This window comes from Dama dama, chromosome 21, assembly GCF_033118175.1.
Source record: "Dama dama isolate Ldn47 chromosome 21, ASM3311817v1, whole genome shotgun sequence".
In the NCBI taxonomy this organism is placed as follows: Eukaryota; Metazoa; Chordata; class Mammalia; order Artiodactyla; family Cervidae; genus Dama; species Dama dama.
This window is the reverse complement of record NC_083701.1, coordinates 44,337,660-44,360,533: the sequence shown is the minus strand read 5'-3', so window position 1 is coordinate 44,360,533 and position 22,874 is coordinate 44,337,660. Positions and strand designations below refer to the sequence as shown.

General features: G+C 40.2%; 1 protein-coding gene across 2 annotated transcripts in view; it reads left to right on the top strand.

The window, feature by feature from the left end:
• The window catches only part of COLEC10 (collectin subfamily member 10), a 76,274-nt gene that overhangs the window by 38,035 nt on the left and 15,365 nt on the right, over positions 1-22,874 (top strand). For both annotated transcript variants that reach the window (XM_061123565.1, XM_061123564.1), the window contains exon 2: positions 21,885-21,956. In XM_061123565.1, the coding sequence (XP_060979548.1) occupies positions 21,944-21,956 (13 nt within the window). In that variant the 5' untranslated portion in view covers positions 21,885-21,943. The remainder of the gene's footprint in view (positions 1-21,884; positions 21,957-22,874) is intronic.

The following is a 22,874-nucleotide window of genomic DNA, read 5'->3' as shown; positions in this document are numbered from 1 at the left end:
GCTTCCCCTGACTTCTCCCACCTCAAACTACTTGCTCACTTGTTTGTTGCAGCCTTCCTTGCTTTGTCTCTTATTCCCAACCCAGGATCTTTGCACTTGATGTTCCTTTTGTCTGACCCACACTTGCCCCAAATCTTCCCAAGAAGAGTTCCTTCTTCTCATTTCTGGTTTTAGCTCCAGTGCCGTCTGCACAGTGGGGCCCTGCCTGAAGACCCCTGCACTCTCTGTCATAGTTTCCAAGACATTTTATTATTTTCACAGACTTATTGCTATTTATATACATACTGTCAGTCCTAGAATGCAAGTTTCATGAAGGCAGAGACCCTAGAAGAATTCCTGACACATAGTGAGTGATGGCTCAGTAAATAAATAAACATGTCTAAATCATGTTCAACTCATTTGCAACCCCTTGGACTGTAGCCTGTCAGGCTCCTCTGTCCATGGGATTTCCCAGGCAAGAATATTGGAGTGGGTTGCCCTTTCCTACTCCAGGGGACCGTCCCGATCCAGGGATTGAACCTGCGCCTCTTGCATGTCTCCTGCATTGGCAGGGAGATCTTTACCACTTGAGTCACTGGGGCTTCCCTTTAGATGCAATGAATGAACACAGATTTTCCAAGATCCCCTGACAGTTCCTTGAAAATACTTTCCAGAGATATTCTGCAGATCCCCCCGTAAGTTGTGCAATGCTTCAAAAAAAAAAAGAAAAGAAAAAACAAACAACTGCTCTTGGAAGGTGCTGTCATTTCACCCCTTCAGTGCTTAAAGAACTTTCCCACCAGAGGCCACTGGTTTTCTGTAAGCACAGCAGTGCGCAGCTCCCCTGGTGCCCCTGTGTTGGCCTGGCCTGACCACTAACTCAATGACATTTCACTCAGGAAGGAAGGCTTCCCTTTGCCTCTGAGGACACTGCACACTTACATGTAATGATCATCACCCCACACTTGGGGCCTGTGATGAACTCATGTGGCCAAGAAAGGCTCTCTGCTCTTCAGTTTGAGTGTAATGGCAGTCTCAGGCATAGTGGTGGCCATAATAAGACTAGCACCCATTGAATAGATGCTACTGGCCAGGCACTGCTTGAATGCTTTCCAGCAATTTTTAAGTTAAACTCTCTCAATAGACTTTGAGAGAGGAGACATTATAATTCTTATTTGAGAGATGAAGAATCTGAGGTTCAGAACTATTATGTCACTTGCCTAAGGTCACACAGTTGGAAGGTGGCGGGTTGGAGCTCAGTTCAATCCCAATTGGACTCCACGCTCCAGTCATTGTGCTAAACCGTCTAATCAGCTGGAGGGGCCCCAACCGGTGTTGATGACATCAGAAGATTTTACAGGGCAGGATGAAATAGCTATTATACTTAAGTTTTGGCTTAAAAATCCTATCCATCCCTATGGAACCCATGCGTGGGTGGACGAGAGCACTAATCTTTGAGTGCCTGACACTATGAGATCACATGGCTTTGCCAGTATGTAAACGTCTTTCTTTGGGACAATTTCTTGGCAAATCTCTTACCTCTAGGATTTGGACTTCATCTGGCCACTCACTATTTTTCTGAACATGGCCCTGGATCCCGTAAATTGACACACGAGTTATTTTTCAAGAGTGTTTTCAGTTTCCAAACAGATGGCCAGTGTGCCCAGCAGTATCTGGGGCACTTTCACACCCCGATTGGAAGTGTAACTACCTTTTAAAGTAACTGTACCTTTTAAAGTATTTCCAGATTACTTAATTTAACCCGTTATTTTCACATTTCTGGGAACTGAAGCCCAGAGACATAAAGTAACTTGTTTGAGGTCACACAGCTCCTCGTTGGTGGCAGTCATCTTCCAGATTTCCAACCAGTAAACCTTGTTCCATTTCACCATGTTATACCATTGTCCTCACGTTTTGTCATCCTCATTAGGCATGAAATGATCCTTCCCTTGGAGTTATAAATTAACATTAGAAAAGGAGGTCAATGTATAAACATGGCACGGAATTGTTTTAGCTCGGTCACCTTGATACAGATTAAGCTGCTGAGTTCTTTCTGGTGACTTTATCAGAGAGGTTAAGCAAGGAGGCATTTTCCTAAAACCTTTATATTAATTATATTAATTCACTAGAGTCTTTCATTAAGAGTGTTAATATGTATGCTATGCATGAGGACGGACCAAAATTTTAAGTGGCTTGGCTTTTTCAACTTTATATTCCAGTATGTGGGTGTTCTGAACCATTTTTCCCCCTCTCCTTTTCCCTTTGAATAGATGTCAAGAAAAGAGTTCAAGGTTAGATCAGGATGGGAAGAATAAAACTTCAGTCAATCAAAGTGTGGACAAAGATGAGTCAGTAGGTAATGACAAAAAATATAAATTAGTTTGTTTCATTTAACAAAATTTTATGCATGACCTATGCCATTTTTTCCCCACAACTTGCTTACATAATAATTTGGCTATATATCAATCATTATTAGGGACTGCAGTAATAGAAATCACATGTTGATAAAGATGATACACTTTGAAGACGGAATATATGGTTTTGAATTTGAGCTCTGTCACTTACCTATCTGGAGTTCCCTGGTGGCTCAGTGGTAAAGAACCTGCCTGCCAATGCAGGAGACACAGATTTGATTGCTGGGTCAGGAAGAGCCCCTGGAGAAAGAAATGACAACCCACTCCAGTATTCTTGCCTGGGAAATCCCATAGACAGAGGAGCCTGGCAGGCTACAGTCCACGGGGTCGCAAAAGTCAGACACAACTTAGCAACTAAGACAACAACAAACAACATTTATCAACCTTGGTGTCCCTGTTTTCTAAATGGAGAGAATTATATTGCCAGTCTCAAATGCTTAATCTGAAAATTAAGACATGTTTAGCATAGAGCTCAACTATCATTTTCTTTTTTTTTCATGAGCTTCCACAGCTCAACATTCAGAAAACTAAGATCATGGCATCCAGTCCCATCACTTCATGGCAAATAGATGGGGAAACAGTGGGAACAGGGGCAGACTTTATTTTTTGGGCTCCAAAATCACTGCAGATGGTGATTGCAGCCATGAAATTAAAAGACACTCCTTGGAGGGAAAGTTATGATCAACCTAGACAGCATATTATAAAACAGAGACATTACTTTGCCAACAAAAGTCTGTCTAGTCAAAGCCATGGTTTTTCCAGTAGTCATGTATGGATGTAAGAGTTGGACTATAAAGAAAGCTGAGCGCCAAAGAACTTGTGCTTTTGAACTGTGGTGTTGGAGAAGACTCTTGTGAGTCCCTTGGATTGCAAAGAGATCCAACCAGTCCATCCTAAAGGAAATCAGTCCTGAATATTCGTCAGAAGGACTCATGCTGAAGCTGAAACTCCAATACTTTGGCCACCTGATGCAAAGAACTGACTCATTTGAAGAGACCCTGATGCTGGGAAAGATTGAAGGCTGGAGGAGAAGGGGACGACAGAGGATGAGATGGTTGGATGGCATCACCGACACAATGGACATGAGTTTGAGTAAACTCCAGGAGCTGGTGGTGGACAGGAAGACGTGCCGTGCTGCAGTCCATGGGGTCACAAAGAGTCGGACGCAACTGAGCGACTGAACTGAACTGAACTGAACCACTGCTGCTACTAGCACCATAAACCTCTCCCCACGTCCCTAAACAAAGGCTCACAGGTGGTAATCTTGGCTCTACAGACAGAAATCTACCAGGGAAAAGGACCCACTTCTGCTCCTTGCTGCCATTTCCTGCCTATTTTAGTCTCACTGCAAAGTAAACTTTTATTTATCAGAAGTTCACAAACTTAAGTCCACCCTTTCTCTTTGTTAATGTGGCTTCTTTTTCCTAACTCTCCAACTGAACCTAGGGCTTCTTATCAATTAAACAGTAATAATAGTGTAAATACTCCCTAAGAATGTAGTAGGATTAAATGAATAAAAACATAAAAAAACAAGCCTCACTCTTTTTATCTGTAAGATGGATTGATAATGGCATGACTGCTTCATAGGACTGTGATGAGGAGAAATTAGTTAAGCCACATAAAGCACTTAGCACTATCCCTAACACACTCTCAAGGACTCTTTAAGTATTAGAAAACCATAGATTAGTAAAATCCAAGGAGAGTGAGAATGATATTTCTAGGTTTTTCTTCTTTTTTTTCCTTTAAGAACCATTTTCCTATAGCCACAATCTGTGTCCTGGGCAGGCACTTCTGTTGGTCTTATGTCATTAGCCATATATATATATATATATATACACACACACACACACACACACACACACACACATATAGGCCAGATACAACTTAGATCTATCTTTTTATTTTTACTTATGAAATTCTATTTCTAAACACTTTCTAATTCTGTTAGAAATGGTTTTATTTGGTACCTCCACATCTTTACAGGATATTCCAACTGATAACCAGTCTGTATGGTTTTTGCACTGGTATTTGATCTGCAATATTCTATAATTTTCTAGAATTCTTTAAATTATACTTTACGGTTTTCTCTACTCTTTCATGAAAGAGTTATAAATATGTGTGGTTAAAATCTACACTCAGAGACTCAAGTGAAGTAGCATTTGAATAATTTAGTTGTTTTCAAATTTTTTATCATGGTTATTCTTATCTAAAAACATCATTTCAAGTCTCTTGAAAATACTTATATCTGTGAAATAAATTATATGAATATGAGTCTCTAGAATTCACAAAGGTTTATGCATTATTTTGCTTTGGCTCCACTGACATGCTATAGGAATCATTATCTCTATTTAAAGAGAAGGAAACTAAAGCTTATGATCCTTTTGAAGGTCGTTTATTTGACATATCACCCAGGATGGGTGTACATATAAGACATTACAATATCAGTTGCAGTCAAAAATAGTTTACATGGTGTGTACTTGTTGACTTGAAATGTCTTCACAACCTAAAAGTTGAGAGCTACGTTTTATTCAGTGGGAATTTTTAGGATTTCAAGCCAAGGAGGCAGCATCTCAAGTAACCTTGAGAGAACTGATCTGAGGAGGTGGTGGGGGCAGTCAGGTTAAATAGAAGTTTTGCAACAAAGGGCAGGTAGTCTGAACATCAAAAGACTATTGTTAATTAAAGGAAAACCAGATATCTCAAGTTAAGGAATTTATCACTTCAGAAACTGTTCCTTTGATATGCATCTCAGCTACCTGGGGCCAGTGTTCTTTGTTTTCATATCTGGAGTGAAAACTCATCCTGAGGTGAGTTTTCTTAGGGAGTGGCTGTAGTCACAGTTGAGTTCAATTCAGTCATTCAGCGTGACCCCATGACTCTTTGTGACCCCACGAACTGCAGCAGACTAGGATTCCCTGTCCAACACCAACACCTGAATCCTACTCAAACTCATGTCCATCGAGTTGGTGCTAGCATCCAACCATCTCATCCTCTGTTGTCCCCTTCTCCTCCAGCCTTCAATCTTTCCCAGCATCGGGGTCTTTTCCAACGAGTAGTTCTTCACATCAGGTGGCCAAAGTATTGGAGTTTCAGCTTCAGCATGAGTCCTTCCAATGAATATTCAAGACTGATTTCCTTTAGGATGGATTGGTTGGATCTTCTTGCAGTCCAAGGGACTCTCACGAGTCTGCTCCTACACCACAGTTCAAAAGTATCAATTCTTCAACACTCAGCTTTCTTTATAGTCCAACTCTTACATCCATACATGACTACTGGAAAAACCATAGCATTGACTAGACAGACCTTTGTTGGCAAAGTAATGTCTCTGCTTTTTTATATGCTGTCTGGATTGGTCATAAGTTTACTTCCAAGGAGCAGGCTTTTAAATTTCAGGAATGCAGTCACCATCTGCAGTGACTTTGGAGCCTAGAAAAATAGTCAGCCACTGTTTCCACTGTTTCCCCATCTATTTGCCATGAAGTGATGGGACCAGATGCCATAGTCTTAGTTGTCTGAATGTTGAGTTTTAAGCCAACTTTTTCACTTTCCTCTTTCACTTTCATCAAGAGGCTCTTTAGTTCTTCTTCACTTTCTGCCATAAGGGTGGTATCATCTGCATATCTGAGGTTACTGACATTTCTCCCAGCATTCTTGATTCCAGCTTGTGCTTCATCCAGCCCAGCATTTCTCATGATGTACTCTGCATATAAGTTAAATAAGCAGGGTGACAATACACAGCCTTGACATACTCCTTTCCTGATTTGGAACCAATCTGTTGTTCCATGTCCACTTCTAACTGTTGCTTCCTCACCTGCATACAGATTTCTCAGGAGGCAGGTCAGGTGGTCTTGTATTCCCATCTCTTGAAGAATTTTCACAGTTTGTTGTGATCCACACAGTCAAAGCCTTTGGCAAAGTCAATAAAGCAGAAGTAGATGTTTTTCTGGAACTCTCTTGCTTTTTCAATGATCCAACTGATGTTGGCAATTTGATCTCTGGGTCCTACGCCTTTTCTAAATCCAGCTTGACCATCTGGGAGTTCACGGTTCACATAGTGTTGAAGCCTGGCTTAGAGAATTTTGACCATTACCTTGCTAGCGTGTGAGATGAGTGCAATTGTGTGGTACTTCGAACATTCTTTGGCATTGCCTTTCTTTGGGGTTGGAATGAAAACTGACCTTTTCCAGTGGCCACTGCTGAGTTCTCCAGATTTGCTGTCATATGGAGTGCAGCGCTTTCACAGCATCATCTTTTAAGATTTGAAATAGCTCAACTGGAATTCCGTCACCTCCACTAGCTTTGTTCATAGTGATGCTTCCTAAGGCCCACTTGACTTCACATTCCAGGATGTCTGGCTCTCGGTGAGTGATCACACCATCGTGATTATCTGGGTCATGAAGATCTTTTTTGTATGGTTCTTCTGTGTATTCTTGCCACCTATACTTAATATCTTCTGCTTCTGTTAGGTCCCTACCATTTCTGTCCTTTACTCTGTCCTTTATTGTGCCCATCTTTGCATGAAATGTTCCCTTGGTATCTCTAATTTTCTTGAAGAGATCTCTAGTCTTTCCCATTCTATTGTTTCCCTCTATTTCTTTGCAGGGATTGCTGAGGAAGGCTTTCTTATCTCTCCTTGCTATTCTTTGGAACTCTTCATTCAAATGGATATATATTTCCTTTTCTCCTTTGCCTTTAGCTTCTCTTCTTTTCTCAGCTATTTGTAAGGCCTCCTCAGACAACCATTTTGCCTTTTTGCATTTCTTTTTCTTGGGGATGGTCTTGATCCCTGCCTCCTGTACAGTGTCACGAACCTCTGTCCATAGTTCTTCAGGCACTCTATCAGATCTAATCCCTTGAATCTATTTGTCACATACGCTGTATAATCATAAGGGATTTACTTTAGGTCATACCTGAATGGTCTAGTGGTTTTCCCTACTTTCTTCAATTTAAGTCTGAATTTGGCAATAAGGAGTTCATAATCTGAGCCATAGTCTGCTCCTGGTCTTGTTTTTGCTGACTATTTAGAGCTTTTTCCATCTTTGGCTGCAAAGAATGTAATCAATATGATTTTGGTATTGGCTGTAGTCTGATGGCTGCTAAATGGCAGGTATTCTTTCCTTCCTGAGTTCCCTCAGGGCTCACCATCAGTGATGACTTGCAATCACTGTTGACTGTAACATCCTTTCTTTATTGATATGGGTGGAAATATTCCTTTTCTCATTCTGCCTGGCCTGAGATGAACAGATATCTAGAAAAAGATTTTGATATTCAGAGCTATGACAAAGTCACCTCTCTTTCATCAGACCACATGCTGAGTTACCATATGACCAGACAACCAAAAGGAAGAGGCCCATATGTCCAATAGGAAGTTGGGAGATGGAGTGAGGCAGCAAGTGTGACAATGTGCAACAGATCAAAATGAAAGTCCCCAGAGACTGGGAGGCTTTGATATACCAAAAAGGAGGGTCTCTCGATCTATTTTTATCAGTGCTGCCCCAGCACTTGTAGAGCAAGGCTGGACAATGTGACCAATGATCTCGGGGCAAAGCCAGTGCTAGACCATGGACAGAGACCAAATACATTGAAATAAAGCTCACACAGAGTGTACAAAGGTGAGGGATATGACCTGCTTTCTTAGATGAGAGTACTCCTAAGGGGACATTATACTTTTGTTAAAATGGGCCACTTTTATTAATATATATTCCCAGGCAGCTCAGTGGTAAAGAATACACCTGCCAATGCAAGAAATGCAAGAGACTCAGGTTTAATCCCTGGATTGGGAAGATGCCCCCGAGTAGGAAATGGAAACCCACTCCACTATTCTTGCCTGGAAAATCCTGTGGACAGAGGAACAGGTGGTCTGTAGTCTTTAGAGTTGCAAAAAAATGCCAGACATGACTGAGCACACACACACATTTAATATATGTGTATGTATATATGTATGTATGTATATGTATATATATTGAGAAATAAAATATTGCCTGCCATATCAGTAAACAAAAGATGTCACAGTCATCAGTGATAGCAGCCACTGATAGCAACCAGTGAGCCCTGAGGGAACTCAGAAAGGAAATGAAGAATATCTTTCATCTAGCAGCCATCAGGGGGCTTCCCAGGTGGCACTAGCGGTAAAGAAACTGCTTGCCAATGCAGGAGACCTAAAAGACATGGAATCGAACTTTGGATCTGGAAGATTCCCCTGGAGGAGGGCATGGCGACCCATTCTATATTCATGCCTGGAGAATCCCATGGACAGAGGAGACTGGCAGGCTATGGTCCACAGGGTCGCAAAGAGTCAGACACAACTGAAGTGATTTAGCATAGCAAACAGCAGCGATCGGACTGCAGCCACTCCCTACATGAGCCCTGAGAAAACTCAGGATGTGAAAACACAGGATACTGGCCCAGATAACTGAGGTACACATCAAAGAAATTATTTCAGTGAGCCCAGACTCTTGCATCTGCCCATACATAGAAAAGTGTTGAATTCCAGGGGATATCTAGTTTTGTTTTGTTTTGTTTTGTTTTTTTTAATTAACAGTAATCTTTTGTTCCAACTAGCTGCCCTTTGTTGCAAAACTCATATATATCCTGGCTTCCTGCTCACTTCTCGAAGCAGTTCTCTCAGGGTTACTTGAGATACTACCTTCCTCTTGGACTTGAAGTACTAAAAATTTCTGCTGAATAAAACATAACTCAACTTTTAGGTTGTGCATATTTTTTTAGTCAACAATATCTAGATCCAGATCTATATTATCTATATCATCATCTTCTGATGATCAGGGGGAGCAATAATACCATGTTGGTGTTATTCCAGTGTTGCTCAACCATACAAAAATGGCACATTTTCCTGCTCCCCCTTTCTGACTGACTAATATTTTAACTCTCAACAAATGAGCATGTACAAAGCTAAAATGTCCAGCAACTGACTAACATTTTAACTCCTGACAAATGAGCATGTGCAAAATTAAAATGTTCAGCATTTATGGCAGCCAAAGTGTTCCTGAATCTTCCTAAAAAGTTTTTTTTACTGGGAAAGGACTCTATGAAAATGCTTCATCCCATAGCCCGTCCTTCTCCATCTCTTTCTGCCTTACCTTTTAGAATTAAAATATGAGTAGGGGTGGGAGGTTAGGATGCAGTACTCTGCCCTGTCAAAAAAATATCACAATGTAACAAAATTATTGAGTCAATTTTCTGGTCATCAGAGACCTAGTCTTAGAGAAGTGGTATCTGGTGGAGGAGGAGTTAAGTGTTATTCTACCTCCAATTTAGGTAAATAGGATTGATATTTTAATAAAGTAGAAGACAGAATTATTTTCCCTATCCTAGCTCCAATGACATCTATGTAAATATTCATATGCTTCATTATGCTTTGTTAATCTAATTTTCATTGTACTTTAGGTTTTCTTTCTTCTTCTTCGTCTCGCTCTCTTTCTCTTTTTCTTTTCAGTTTTCATAGCTGTTCTGTAGAAGTAGTGATATTTATCAGGTTTGACCAATGAAATGATAGTTTAAACCAAAGGAACCAATGGAAGTTTTTGAGTAGGAGAATGACAAAAATTATCTCTTGTTTTTCAACCAGATAAATCTCTTGGAAGGGGTGATAATAGATTGAAGGATGTGAGAAGGTCCTGGTGGAACATAAATTAAAAATAAGGCATACATTAACGCTGTTGGGAGAGGGTGAAGGGGGTATATATTTCAGAAGAAAATTGGCAGATTGTACTGAATTCCAAACTCTCTTTGAATTGCCTGTGAACATCCAGATGTTTAAGTGCAATAGGCATTTGAAAACAGAGATCCTAAATAATTTTTAGGTATTTCCTCTCTATAGAAGCTAATCACACGACCTACAGTCTTTACTCTTAGTTATTATATTTTTGTTAACCAAGTTCGTGCACCCAACACACAGTGCGGCCAAACAAACCGAAACGTCGGAGTTTGGAAGCAGAGAAATATTTCCTGCAGGGCCATGCAAGGAGATGAGGTGCCTCATGCCCTAAAAATCCTTGTGCTCCCAGAAGGGTTTCAGTAAAGCACTTTTAAAAGCTGGTGAGGTGCATTGATGGTGGGGTCCACAGGGTACCCGATCTACTTGTGTACAAGTCTCTGATTGGCTGATGGTGAGGTAACAGGGTGGTGTCACAAGGGTTAATTTTATAGTCTTTAGGCTCCAGGAGGCCTGGGAGCTATGTGCTCATGGTCATCAAGTAGTGAACATCTTCATTTTGTGGGGGTTTTCACATCTGCAAAAAAAAAACTCTGGAAATGTGCATCAGAGACCATTATCTAGGTACTTCAGAGAGGAGCTAAAGCCAAGGATATAGGGAGGGGAAGGCCTGTCCTAGGAAGGCCCAGTGGGTCCTGCTCAGTAACTTTTGGTCTTTTTCAGTGAGAGTCAGCAGGGAGGACTGCCTTTTTCCATACAGTTTGGATATCCGTGGATCGGGCTGTTCATTTATGTAATAGCAGAATTATGACTTACACAACACTACTACTCCTACTCTTTTTGTTTAAGTTTGCTTCCGCCCCCATTATGTGCTGGAAGGAACTTTAGACAAAATATTGTATGTTCCATCTATAGGGTTTGTAAACATTTCAATGCCGGAAGCACAGACCTCTGGAAGCAAAAATACGTACCATCCAGGGCATGGGAAACCTGCACAACCAAGGTATGGGCTGAGAGGGACATTGCTTCCCTTTGGCTTCTCTTCATATCACTCTACTTTCTTTTTTTCACATTTTTTTTTTTTTAAGGGGGATTCTCATTCTATTTTATTTTTTAAATTTGAAATGTAGTTGATTTATAATGTATATATATATATATATACATATATATATATAAATGATATATAAATATATGCATTTTCTTCAAATACTTTTCCCTTATAGGTAATTATAAAATTTGCATCCCTCTAATTTTTATAGTGGCTAGAAATTCTAGGGGCCCATAATGCACTGGGTTGACCAAAACTTTCATTTGAGTTTTTGTATAACATCTTATGAAAAACCCCAATGACGTTTCTTGCCAACCCAGTAATATTTCTCGAGTACTCACTGCATTCCAGTACCATGTGGCCCTTGTAAGTATCATCACTTTACTCATCTCCACAACACTCTGAGTAAGATATCTCACTGTTCTGATTTACTGATGAGGAAACCGAGGCTGAAAAATTTGACGCGGGTTACTAAGCTCTCCCAGCCTGTGAGTGCTGATCCCCCACACCCTGTTCTTTACCACTGCACTGCACTGTGGGTCACCACGCAGTCTAGACAGATTGGATATACCCTCCTTGCAATTGTTTCTACGACTTGGCTATGAGTGCATTTAAATAGTGAATATATGTTCAGGCAGAAGAAAACCTGCCCCACAAAGCTTAATGTTGTATTTGACATTAAGGATAATATTAGTTGCTGTTGTTTTCCTCCTTGTTACTCAGACATGCAGTGACTGCAAAAGACTTGCAGGTTCCAAGGAGGAAATTTTTTCAGGTAGATAAGTCTGAAAACAGAGTAGGTGCTTTGTAATTCAAGTAAGAAAGATTGTAGGATTCCTGAGATTCTCCTTTTACTTTGCTAGGTTATACAAGGGTGAGGTGAAGGAGAAATGAAGTTTATGGGCCCCTGGAGTTGATGAAACACAGTAAAGAGACTGGTTGACGTCATGGCCATGCATATTAACATTCCAGCTTGGCCCATAGTAAGCACCCAATAAACATAGCTGTTATCATTATTAATGCTGATATCATTAGTCAATAAGTTCATACAATATGCATGCGTGCTCAGTTGCTTCAGTCACGGCTGACTCTTTGCCATCCTATGGACTGTAGCCCACCAGGCCATTCTGTCCGTGAGACTCTCCAGGCAAGGATACTGGAATGGGTTACCGTGCTCTCCTCCAGGGGATCTTCCTGATGGAGGGATCGAACTGGCATTTCCTGCTCTGCAGGTGGATTCTTTACCACTGAGCCATCAGGGAAGACCCAAGTACATTACTGGTATCTCCTTAAGGGCTTCCCAGGTGGCTCAGATGATAAAGAATCTACCTGCAATGCAGGAGATCTGGGTTCGATCCCTGGGTTGGGATGATCCCCTGACGAAGGGAATGGCTACCTATTCCAGTATTACCTTGCAATTGTTTAGTGTGTTAATAGAGAAAAAGCACTTCCATTTTATTTGCTTATTTGATAGGTTATCTTGTCATCAGAGGAAAAAGCAGTATAGATGAATAAAAGCCAAGTCTCTTTTGTTGTTGTTGTTTAGTCACCGGGTCTCGTCCAATCCTTTATCGACCCCATGGACTATAGCCCACCAGGCTCCTCTGTCCGTAGGATTTCCCAGGCAAGAATAGTGAAGTCGTTTGCGATTTCCTTCTCCAGGGGATCTTCCCAACCCAGAGATAGAACCCATGTCTTGTACATCTCCTATGTCTCCTGCATTTCAGACAGATTGTTTACTGCTAAGCCATCAGGGAACGCCCTAGTCTTCTTACCCCTACATTATTGTTAATTGCCAACAAAATACACAGTAATTTCCCTTTTGTAACTCTCATGACACTTACAGGATCTTGCTGGGTGCCTTCTTCCTGCTAAACTTTTAGTCTTAGATCATGTTTTGTCTGAGGCAGTGTTGTATCCTTAGGATCCAGCCCAGAACTTGGGAACTGGTAGAAACTCAATAAATATGTGTTCAAGCAATGAATGAGTGAGCACATTGTGCAGTTCTGAATAGCTCTTGAGAACAAAGTGTAGAATGTCACCCTTATCACAAAGAACTTACACTCTTAATTTAAATAACAATGCATTTAAAAATAATGCTTCAAGACAGCAGTTAGAAAGTATTAACAAGGAACCAGATGGTGAGTTTCCAAGGAAATAATTCCATCAATAAATTCAGAGAATTTAGAATTTAATTTGAGACAAGACTCATGGGTAGGATTTATAAAGGGAGAAAAGGGCTGTGATTCCTCTATATTATTTGCGATTTATTTTTTTAATTGCAAGAGTAATTCAAGCTTGTTGTAACATATAACATGTATAAATGTGTATAAAATAAAGATGTATAAAGAAAAAGCTAATGATCTCTCTTTTCACTATGGCTTCTGTTTCAGATCCAATTCTCTCATGTAACCATCATTAATAGCTTGATATTAACACTTTTCTCTGTATTTGTTCAGTTTATTTGTTCTTTCTTCTAAATCAGATCATATGGATATGACTTTACAAGAGGAATTCTTTACATAATAGAACATAGACACTCCTTAATTCAGGGATCTTTCATTATTTTTAGTAGTTGCGTAACATTCCTCATATTTTCATTAGTCTCATGATGATAAACTTCAGATTGTTAATGGCTTTTTGCTTTTACCACTACAGGCATATATACATATATACATTTGTTCTTATAGTTATTCCCATAAAATAGGTTTCCTATCCCTGGTGGCTCAGATGGTGAAGAATCTGCCTACACTGCAGGAGACTTGGGTTTGATCCCTGGGTCAGGAAGATCCCCCTGACAAGGAAATGGCAACCCACTCCAGTATTCTTGCCTGGAGAATTCCATGGACAGAGGAGCCTGGTGGGCTAGAGTCCATGGGATCGCAAAGAGTCAGACATGACTGAGCAACTAACACTTTCATTTTTCTTTCAAGGTAGAGTGTGTGGATTTTTTATTTTAATCATCATTGATAGATTATTTTCCAAAAGTGTTGTAACAATTTATGTTGCCAAAAACAATGACAGTGTTTTCTCTATATCTGGCACCTTCCGATACATTAATCTTTTGAAATTATTACTAAATCTGATGGCAAAATATGATACAGATATTTACACAGACATATGTTTTTCTGACTAATAGTGAATCTGGACATTTTCATCCATCATTTGCTGTTAATATTCTTAGATTAGCTTTTAACCTTTTAATTTAATTTATTGTCTTTTTTTGGGAAGTGATTTGCAAAAACTTTTTGTATGATAAAAGTATTAATCATGTTTTATGTCTTAGTGTTTGATTTTTTTCTTATCTATCATATTTTTGTTGAAAAACTTTATATATTTATGTGGCATCTTTTATCATATAAAAACTTTAAATTTCTCATATGGTCATATAAGTCTTTTATTTTATAACTGTTCCCTAGGAGATGAATTTCAAACAGAGAGAAAGCCATGTGCCTTTCAATGGAGACACACATTGAAAGACATTTTAATGAACAATGAACAGACACATTGGGCAGGAATAGAAGGTTATACAGGTCAGTGTCAAAAAATAATGCCAGAAAGTTCCACTGATGCCAGTCTGTGAAAGTCCAAACACTAGACTAATTAGTTTGGACTTGACCTAGAAACACAGAGGAACTGCTGAAATGTTTTGAATAGGGCAGTTTTATATTGAAAATGTGATTTTTTAAAGATTAAGTTTGCATGGTGGTTTGAAAAACTGAAGTTCAGTGTCAAAGAAACCAGTATTTCAACAACTATGTATTGAACAGACACAGTTCTAGGCACTTGGAATCACCAGTGAATAAAAGACTGTGGAGACCATTTAGGGCTTACTTGCAAGGGTTAGTGTATGAGGACAGGAAGAGGTTAAGTAATGGCAATAGAAATGGAAGAAAAAGAAAGGATGGATATGAGAAAAAATAAGCATCAAGATGGGAGATAGAAAGGAGGAATGAGGACTTCCCTGGTGGTCCAGTGGCAAAGACTCTGTGCTTCCAATGCAGGGGACCAGGTTTCCATCCCTGGTCAGGAAACTGGATTCCGCATGACTGTAATTTATTAATAGTTTTCTAGGGCTGCAATAACAAAATGCCACAAACTGGGTGGCTTGAACAACAGAAATTTATTGTCTTGCCATTCTGGAGACTGGAAGTCCAAGGACAAAGAGTTGGCAGATTTAGTCTCTCTTAGCCAAGACCCCTTTCATCGACTTACAGATGGTTGTCTCCTCACTGTGTCCTTACATGGCCTTGTCAGGGTAAGCATAAGTATCCCTCATATTCCTTTGTGTGTTTAAGTTTCTCTTCTCATAAGGATACCAGTCAGATTGGATTGACTGCCCTAAAAGCCATGATTTAAGTGAACCACCTTTTTAAAAGCCTTATCTCCAAATATCGTCCCATTCTAAAGTGCTAGTGTAGGGCTTGGACATATGGATTCTGGGGTTATGGTTGTCCAGTCTCTAAGTCATGTCCAGCTCTTTGTGATTCCATGGACTGCAGCATGCCAGGCTCTTCTGTCCTCTGCTATCTCCCAGAGTTTGCTCCATTCATGTGCATTGAGCTGCTGACGCTATCTGTCTCATCTTCTGCTGCCCCCTTCTTTTGGCTTCAGTTTTTCCCACCATAAGGGTCTTTTCCAATGAGTTGGCTCTTTGCATCAGGTAGCCAAAATATTAGAGCTTCAGCTTCAGCATCAGTCCTTCCAATGAATATTCAGGGTTGATTCTCTTTAGGACTGACTGGTTTGATCTCCTTGTAGTCCAAGGGACTCAAGAGTCTTCTCCAAGACCACAATTTGAAAGCATCATTTCTTCAGTGCTCAGACTTAATTTTGGAGAGAGGACACAATTCAGCCCATAACAGACTATGAAACTCCTGTTCTATCCATTGCATCAGGCTTCTAGAGGAAACCTGAATGATGGTCCCATTGCTACATTCAACTTGAATAGACTTATGGTTCTTAAGACTGAGCCCCTTGAAAATTTCACCTTGATCAAAAGCTGTTACCTTTCATGTAAGATTCTCCCTGGGACAGCTTTTCTCTTTGAAGGCATGCAGTTTCCTGATCATGGTTCTTTTGTAACCATATCCCTCCTCTGGACAGGTACAAGCAATTTTTTGTGAATGTTTTAGTATTTATTTATTTATTTTACTGTATTCAGGTCTTTGATGCGGCAAGCAGGATATTCGATGTGGCACATGAATTTTCTAGTTGTGGTGAGCAGGCTTAATTTCTCTGCGGCATGTAGGATCTTAGTTGCCCACCAAGTATCAAACCCATGTCCCCTGCATTGCAGGGCAGATTCTTAACCACTGGACCAGCAGGGAGGTCCCTGTGAACATTTTAAATGTGTTAGGAAAAGTGTTGGCTGTTTACAAGAATGATCTTATTTCATGCGCGTTCATCATAAGGAGGTGACGTAATGTTAGGGAAGCATCTCAGAAAAATCTCTTAGAGAACCTGTGTGCTACCACCATCTCTTTACTAATCATGGCGAAACATATTGTTTATTGTTCTCAAGCAAGGTTGACCAAGGTCAGGATCTCCCTTATCCACAGATAGCAAGCCTCCCGGCCATGAAGATGGTAAAAATAATGTTTCTTAGAAATCATACCTGCTCATTTTTTTCTGCTTTCATTAAAAAAAAAAAAAAAAAAATGAAGAGAATTGCCCCTTAGAATCTCAAATGAAGAAAGAGTGCTGTTATAAAAAACGTCACCATAGATCTGTAATCTCACTACACTATCCCCGAGTGCTATATTTGGGGCAATCAGCAAGTCATACCTGGTTTTAAATTAAAGATAATCTTTAATTTTCTTTACTAATAATCTTTGATATTATCTTTAATCTTCTCCTTCAAAAAATATATATATCTAAAGATAATCTTCTCTTATTGGCTCCCATTAACCATTCGGTACCAGTTTAAGTATAAAACCATTTAGACCAGGGGTCCCTAACCTCTGAGATCTAATGCCTGATGATCTGAGGTGGAGTTGATGTAATAATATTAGGAATAGATCTAATGCCCTTGAATCATCCTGAAACCAGGAGAAGGACTGTTAATGTCCCCCATCCCCACCCCCATCGTACATAACATTATTCTGGCAGTGGAAAAAGTACAAAACTTCCTGTGAATTTTCTTTAGTATTTCCAAAACCAATTCTCTAATTTTTAATAATTACTTCCTTTGAGCAGGGGGTAATGACCTAGGCTCAGCTATTTCATTTCAAACTAGAATTTAATTTTAAAAGACGTTTTGCTTGTTGGAGAAAAAAATTGTACCTAAGAAAGATTGCTCAACTGTGTGCTCTGCTGGAATTCTGCTGGAGAGATTACCGAAGCAAGCTGGTGGCCTGGGGCGGGGGGCTGAAACAAATCATTTTTGTAAAATTGAAATGAGTTCATTACAGTTGATAGCTTTTCATTTAATTTTTAAATGCAAAGTGGCTATTTTTAAAAGAAGGAAAGTAAGTCTAAATTGCCCTACTAATCCAATGAAATATTGCCAAGAGGATAAAAGCAGACAACTGTGAGCCATGTGGGGATCCTTTCCAAAGCTTGCTTTTATGCTTCTCTTCTGTTCTCATTAAAACAAGTCCCAAAGATCAAATGAAGCTGGGGCCCAGGCTCAAGGCAAGGGGACAAGTTGTTTACTTCATTGCAGCCAGCAGCCCTCTCACCACCAGGCTGGGATTCAGGCATACAGGTCAAAAGGATAATAATCCTATTTTCACCCTCCCAGGTCTCTATCAGCAACCACCAGGGAGCAGCAGATGACTAAGTCACTCATCTGGCTGCCTCCACTTAAGTACTTGCTTGAAAATGAATGGGAAAGCTTACAAGAAGGGAGAGAGGAGAAATAATCATGGCACGAATAATAATTAGTGTGGTTTTATGACTCACCAAAGCACACACACGCCCGCGTTTGATCTTGCCTTTTGGTGAGCCAGACATGCATCTTTGGTACCATTGTGTGGAACTGTTGTTTAGTCACCAAGTCATGCGCAACTTTTTTTGCAACTGCAGGGACTATAGCCTGCCAGGCTCCTCTGTCCATGAGATTTTCCAGGCAAGAATACTGGAGTGGGTTGCCATTTCCTTCTCCAGAGGATTTTCCCAACCCAGGAATTGAACCAGCATCTCCTGCATCTCCTGCATTGCTGCTGCTGCTAAGTCGCTTCAGTCGTGTCTGACTGTGCGACCTCGTAGACCGCAGCCCACCAGGCTCGGCCGTCCCTGGGATTCTCCAGGCAAGAACACTGGAGTGGATTGCCATTTCCTTCTCCCTCCTACATTGACAGATGGATTATTCACCACTGAGCCATCAAGGAAGCCTCATTGTTTCGGAATAACAATCCCCAGACCCAGAAATGTTAAAACAGAAATTTGTTCCCAATCCTACACATTGTTCAGGACATTGGTTTTGAAGGCATTTTCCCTGGTTTGAATTCTGGCTTTATTACTTATGATCGATGTGACCTTGGGAAGTTATTTAACCTCTTTTTGACCTCATTCTCTCTTCTGTAAAAGGGAGATATCCATCTCAGAGGTTGTTGTGAAGCTCAAAGGACAGGATGCAGGTCCAGGACTAGGAACTCTTTGGTGCTTAATATTCAGTAAACATTATCATTGTATTTGTAAAATGTTTTATGGCTCATAGAATATACCCGGTTCAACTATATTTGTTAAGCTCCAGAGTCAAGCACTTTGCTAAGTTTTGGGGGTGGTAGAAAAATCACTCAAGACCCAGGAATCCCACAGGTCACAGATGAGTAGAAAGGATAAACAGATAAACACACAGCACGGATAAACAATGAAGTTTATTTTAAACTTCATTTAAATGGCATTTTAAACAATGAAGATAATTAGAAGGAGAATTTAGTGCAGCCTGAGAGAGTCAGAGAGAGCTTCCTGAAGGAAATATTTTTCTAATTTTATTTATACTAAAACTCTCTGAAAAGGGTATTATTCTGACATTCTACAAATGAGTGAAACAAGGTCCAAGGTCAAGGGCTTCCAGAGGTCCCTCAGCTCATGAGTGGCAGAGCCAGATCACACTTATAGTAAATTACCTCAAGGATACATTCCCTATGAACTAAGTCACTGAGACATTGAGCTGGTTTTGTCTTCCCCACTCTCTTTCTTACTTTAAGAGGAATAAAAACTCACTTTCTCCATCTCCCCTTTTCTCCTTGAAAAATTTGGTGCAGCGTGAAGTTCTATAAAATCCACAATGTACTAAAAATCACACAATCCTAGAGTGGAAGAAACAATTGTTTTTTAGTATGGATCCAGAGGGGCAGAGAATTGTATTGTTGAATCCTAGTTCTGCCACTCACAAGTTCTATGACAGTAGGGTAAAAACTTAATCTCAGTGAGTCTCAGTTTTTCCATCCATAAAATGGAGCAGTAATCCTTTCTATCTCCTAGAATTGCTGTGATGAGCACATTAGCACAGTGTTGGCACACATTATAATTGCTCAATAAACATTCACTAATAACTTTAGCTAGAGAAATGCCATCTCATTCATCCACGTCACGTCACTGGCCTGATCACACTAATCCCCTGTGAAATTTTTTCTGAAAGCCTTCCCCTAAAGGAGATACTAGAGTTTCAGTTCCAGTGCCTGACCAGTCCCACGATCTGGAAATCTAACCTCTTCCATACTTTGCTATGCTTTCATTTAAACATTCTGTTCTCAGAAAAAAATTAGAGAATGGCTGATTGTGCTTTTTCTGGATAAATGAATGTCTCAACAGTCTCTCTCCCATACTAATCTAATCTAATTCCAGGAATTTTATTTTCGTTTTTTGAAGTCTGTTATCTACCACTTTCCACTGGAGATGTCCAGGACTCCTTCTCCTTCCTGTCCTGAGATTGCTGTGGTGATAAGGCAGGTAGCTGATTTTAATAATATTGTGGGTTGTGCTTCTTATTTTCAAAGCACATTCACATGCCTTCCTTGTTGATCCTAATACACTGGGAGAGTTGGGGAGGACGGTGATTATCTCCACTTGAAGGGTGGGGAAACTGAAGTATAAAGGGAAGAACAAAAGCCACCACCACTGCTAAGCATCAATTACATTCTGGGTCTTTTAAAATTTTTTTTATTATATGCTGGAGTATAGTTGATTAACAATGTTGTGTTAGTTTCAGCTCTGTGCAATGTTTCAGTCTTTTATGCATTTTTGTTGTTTAGTTGCTAAGCTGTGTCTGACTCTCTTTCGGCCCCATGGGCGATAGCCCACCAGGTTCCTCTGTCCATGGGATTTTCCAGGCAAGAGTACTGGAGTGGGTGGCCATTCCCTCCTCCGGGGGATCTTCCCAACCCAGGGATCTAACCTGCATTTCCTGAATTGGCAGACAGATTCTTTACTGTTGACTACCAGGGAAGCCCTTCTTTTACACATAGTATCTTACTTAAATTTCTCAGGAGCCTTCTTTGCTAGATGTTATTAGTTCCATTTATAGAAGACAAAAATGAGGCTCATAAAATGAAGTCACATATTCAACTTTCTCCAGATACTGAATACTAGAGCTGAGAAACTCCAGATTGATCTCACACCAAAGCCAATAAGCTCAATCACTGACTTTTGCAAATTTGCTTAATCCATCAAGCAACTAACTCAACGTAAAGTCAGGATTCCTGGGTCACAGTTTAGGGCACCTTCCACCAAACCACTCATTCAGTCCTTGTTGACTGGGGAACTGCTAGAGCTCGACCCACCTATGACTAGAATAGTCACTGCTCACACTGACCCGCCTTGCAGCTGTTCCCCACTCCTAGCGAGTTTTCTGTTCTTACCTTCTAGGTCCATGCTTATGATTTTGGGATTTTCAAGCATCTTTGATTCTCAAGTCAGAGAGCAATAAATATATATGGGCTTTCCAGATGGACACAGCTGAGCATGGACACATACACACATATTATAAACTTTATGTATACTTTATATATATATATATATATATATATATATATATATATACATATAATACATTGATATGCATGTGTGGATGTATATACATGCACATGCTTCCAGAATTTGCCAGATTCTCCAGCAAGAATAAAGATTTGTCAGGCCAAGCAAACTTCTCAGGGTTTTACCAAAAAGGATATTTCTTTAAATACCAAGTTGGGTGTGTGTTGGTTTGCAATTTTAGGAATTTCCTCAGTGAAATCTGAACCTGTCCCCCTACACAGAGGGCAAGGGGTGAAAAAGAAAGGCAGGCCACTCCAAATTGGTAGGTGGAATGTTTCATAAACAATGGAAGTTTCAAGATTCGTATTGAGCAGCTTAAGACAAGTAGATCTCTGCATTCACCCACCAGAATCTTAAAGGTTTATTTACATAGATGCCTTAACTGGGCTCAGTCATATTTTCAGCCTAGGTGGTTTCAACACATTATTGTCTCAAGGCTGCATCCTTGACATGGCTTGAGCTATGCAAACAGGCTGGAATGTACATTCCATGGACAAGGGAGAGGGTGAGGATCTAGGGTCTAGCTTGCTGGTCAACCAACAGTCACATCCTCTTGATTACCTCCTCCAACAACAAGGGGAAAAAGTGAAAGAAAAAAGTTAATGGGAGTCTCTTCTCTTTCTCTGAGTGTTTAGTTCATGTGTTCCTATTAGGCATAATCACCTTGAAACTGTAAGGCAAGCACTGAGCTGAGAGATGAATTCTAACCACGTTCAGTTTCTCCTGGGGAGTCTGTGCTTATATTACTATTTGAGCTGCTTCACTCATTCATTTTTCATTTCAAAAGGAAATGATGGTGAAAAAGGAGATCCAGGAGAGGAGGGAAAGCTTGGCAAAGTGGGACGCATGGGGCCGAAAGGTAGGTGACAGGACATCACTTTGACACTTTTCTCTATACGGGAGTTGGCCTGGAAGTTTAGCAGCTTTCATAACACCCTCTGCTCCAAAGAGTCACGAAATGTATTTCACATGTGAATTTAGCCACCCCCAGAGAGTCCCCATGAGATTGGTTGTCAGCAAGACTCGGACACAGCTCTCAGGCTGCATCATTAGGGCCAATGAAAGAGGAACACCCTGGGAATTCTGGAGCATAGCAGTCTCTGGGAATATCTGAGAAACCATTAGTTTTAGAAACACAGCTTTGTTCATTGCTGTGTCTCTTCTCAGAAGCCACATTAAGCAACTCTGGTTTAGAGTGTGAGGAGGAAGATAAGAAAGAACAGAAAGAACTGTCTGACCCATTCATTTACTCACTTTTCTCCAAGATCTCCCAGCAAATGGTGGGGTATTTATGGGAGAGGTACAAGCAAAGAAAATGAGAATAACACAAAGGATTTTTGTGAATGTTTTAATCACAAGACAAGACTTAACCTTGACAAAATACAGCTTCTGCATTGTGATGGGTAAGTGTGTGTCCTGAGTGCTAGAACCATTCCTCGCCAATTGCTGCAAGGTGGTGGCCCTGGACCACTGATTTTTGTATCTTCAGTAATTTAAAGAGAAGCAGACTCAGGCTTTTGAGGCTTCAATTTGAGAAATGCTGACTTAAACTCTTCTTAGTCTGAAAATAGGCTTCCCTGGTGCTGCTGGTGGTAAAGAACACACCTGCCAATGTGGAAAATGTAAGAGACATGAGTTGGATCCCTGGACTGGGAAGAAATATGTACAATCAACTGCAGAATTATTCTCACATATAGACAGCTTTACAGCTGGTAAATATCTTTTAGATAATCCCAGATTAAAAACCCAAATTAATAACAATTTTGTAGGATCTCAG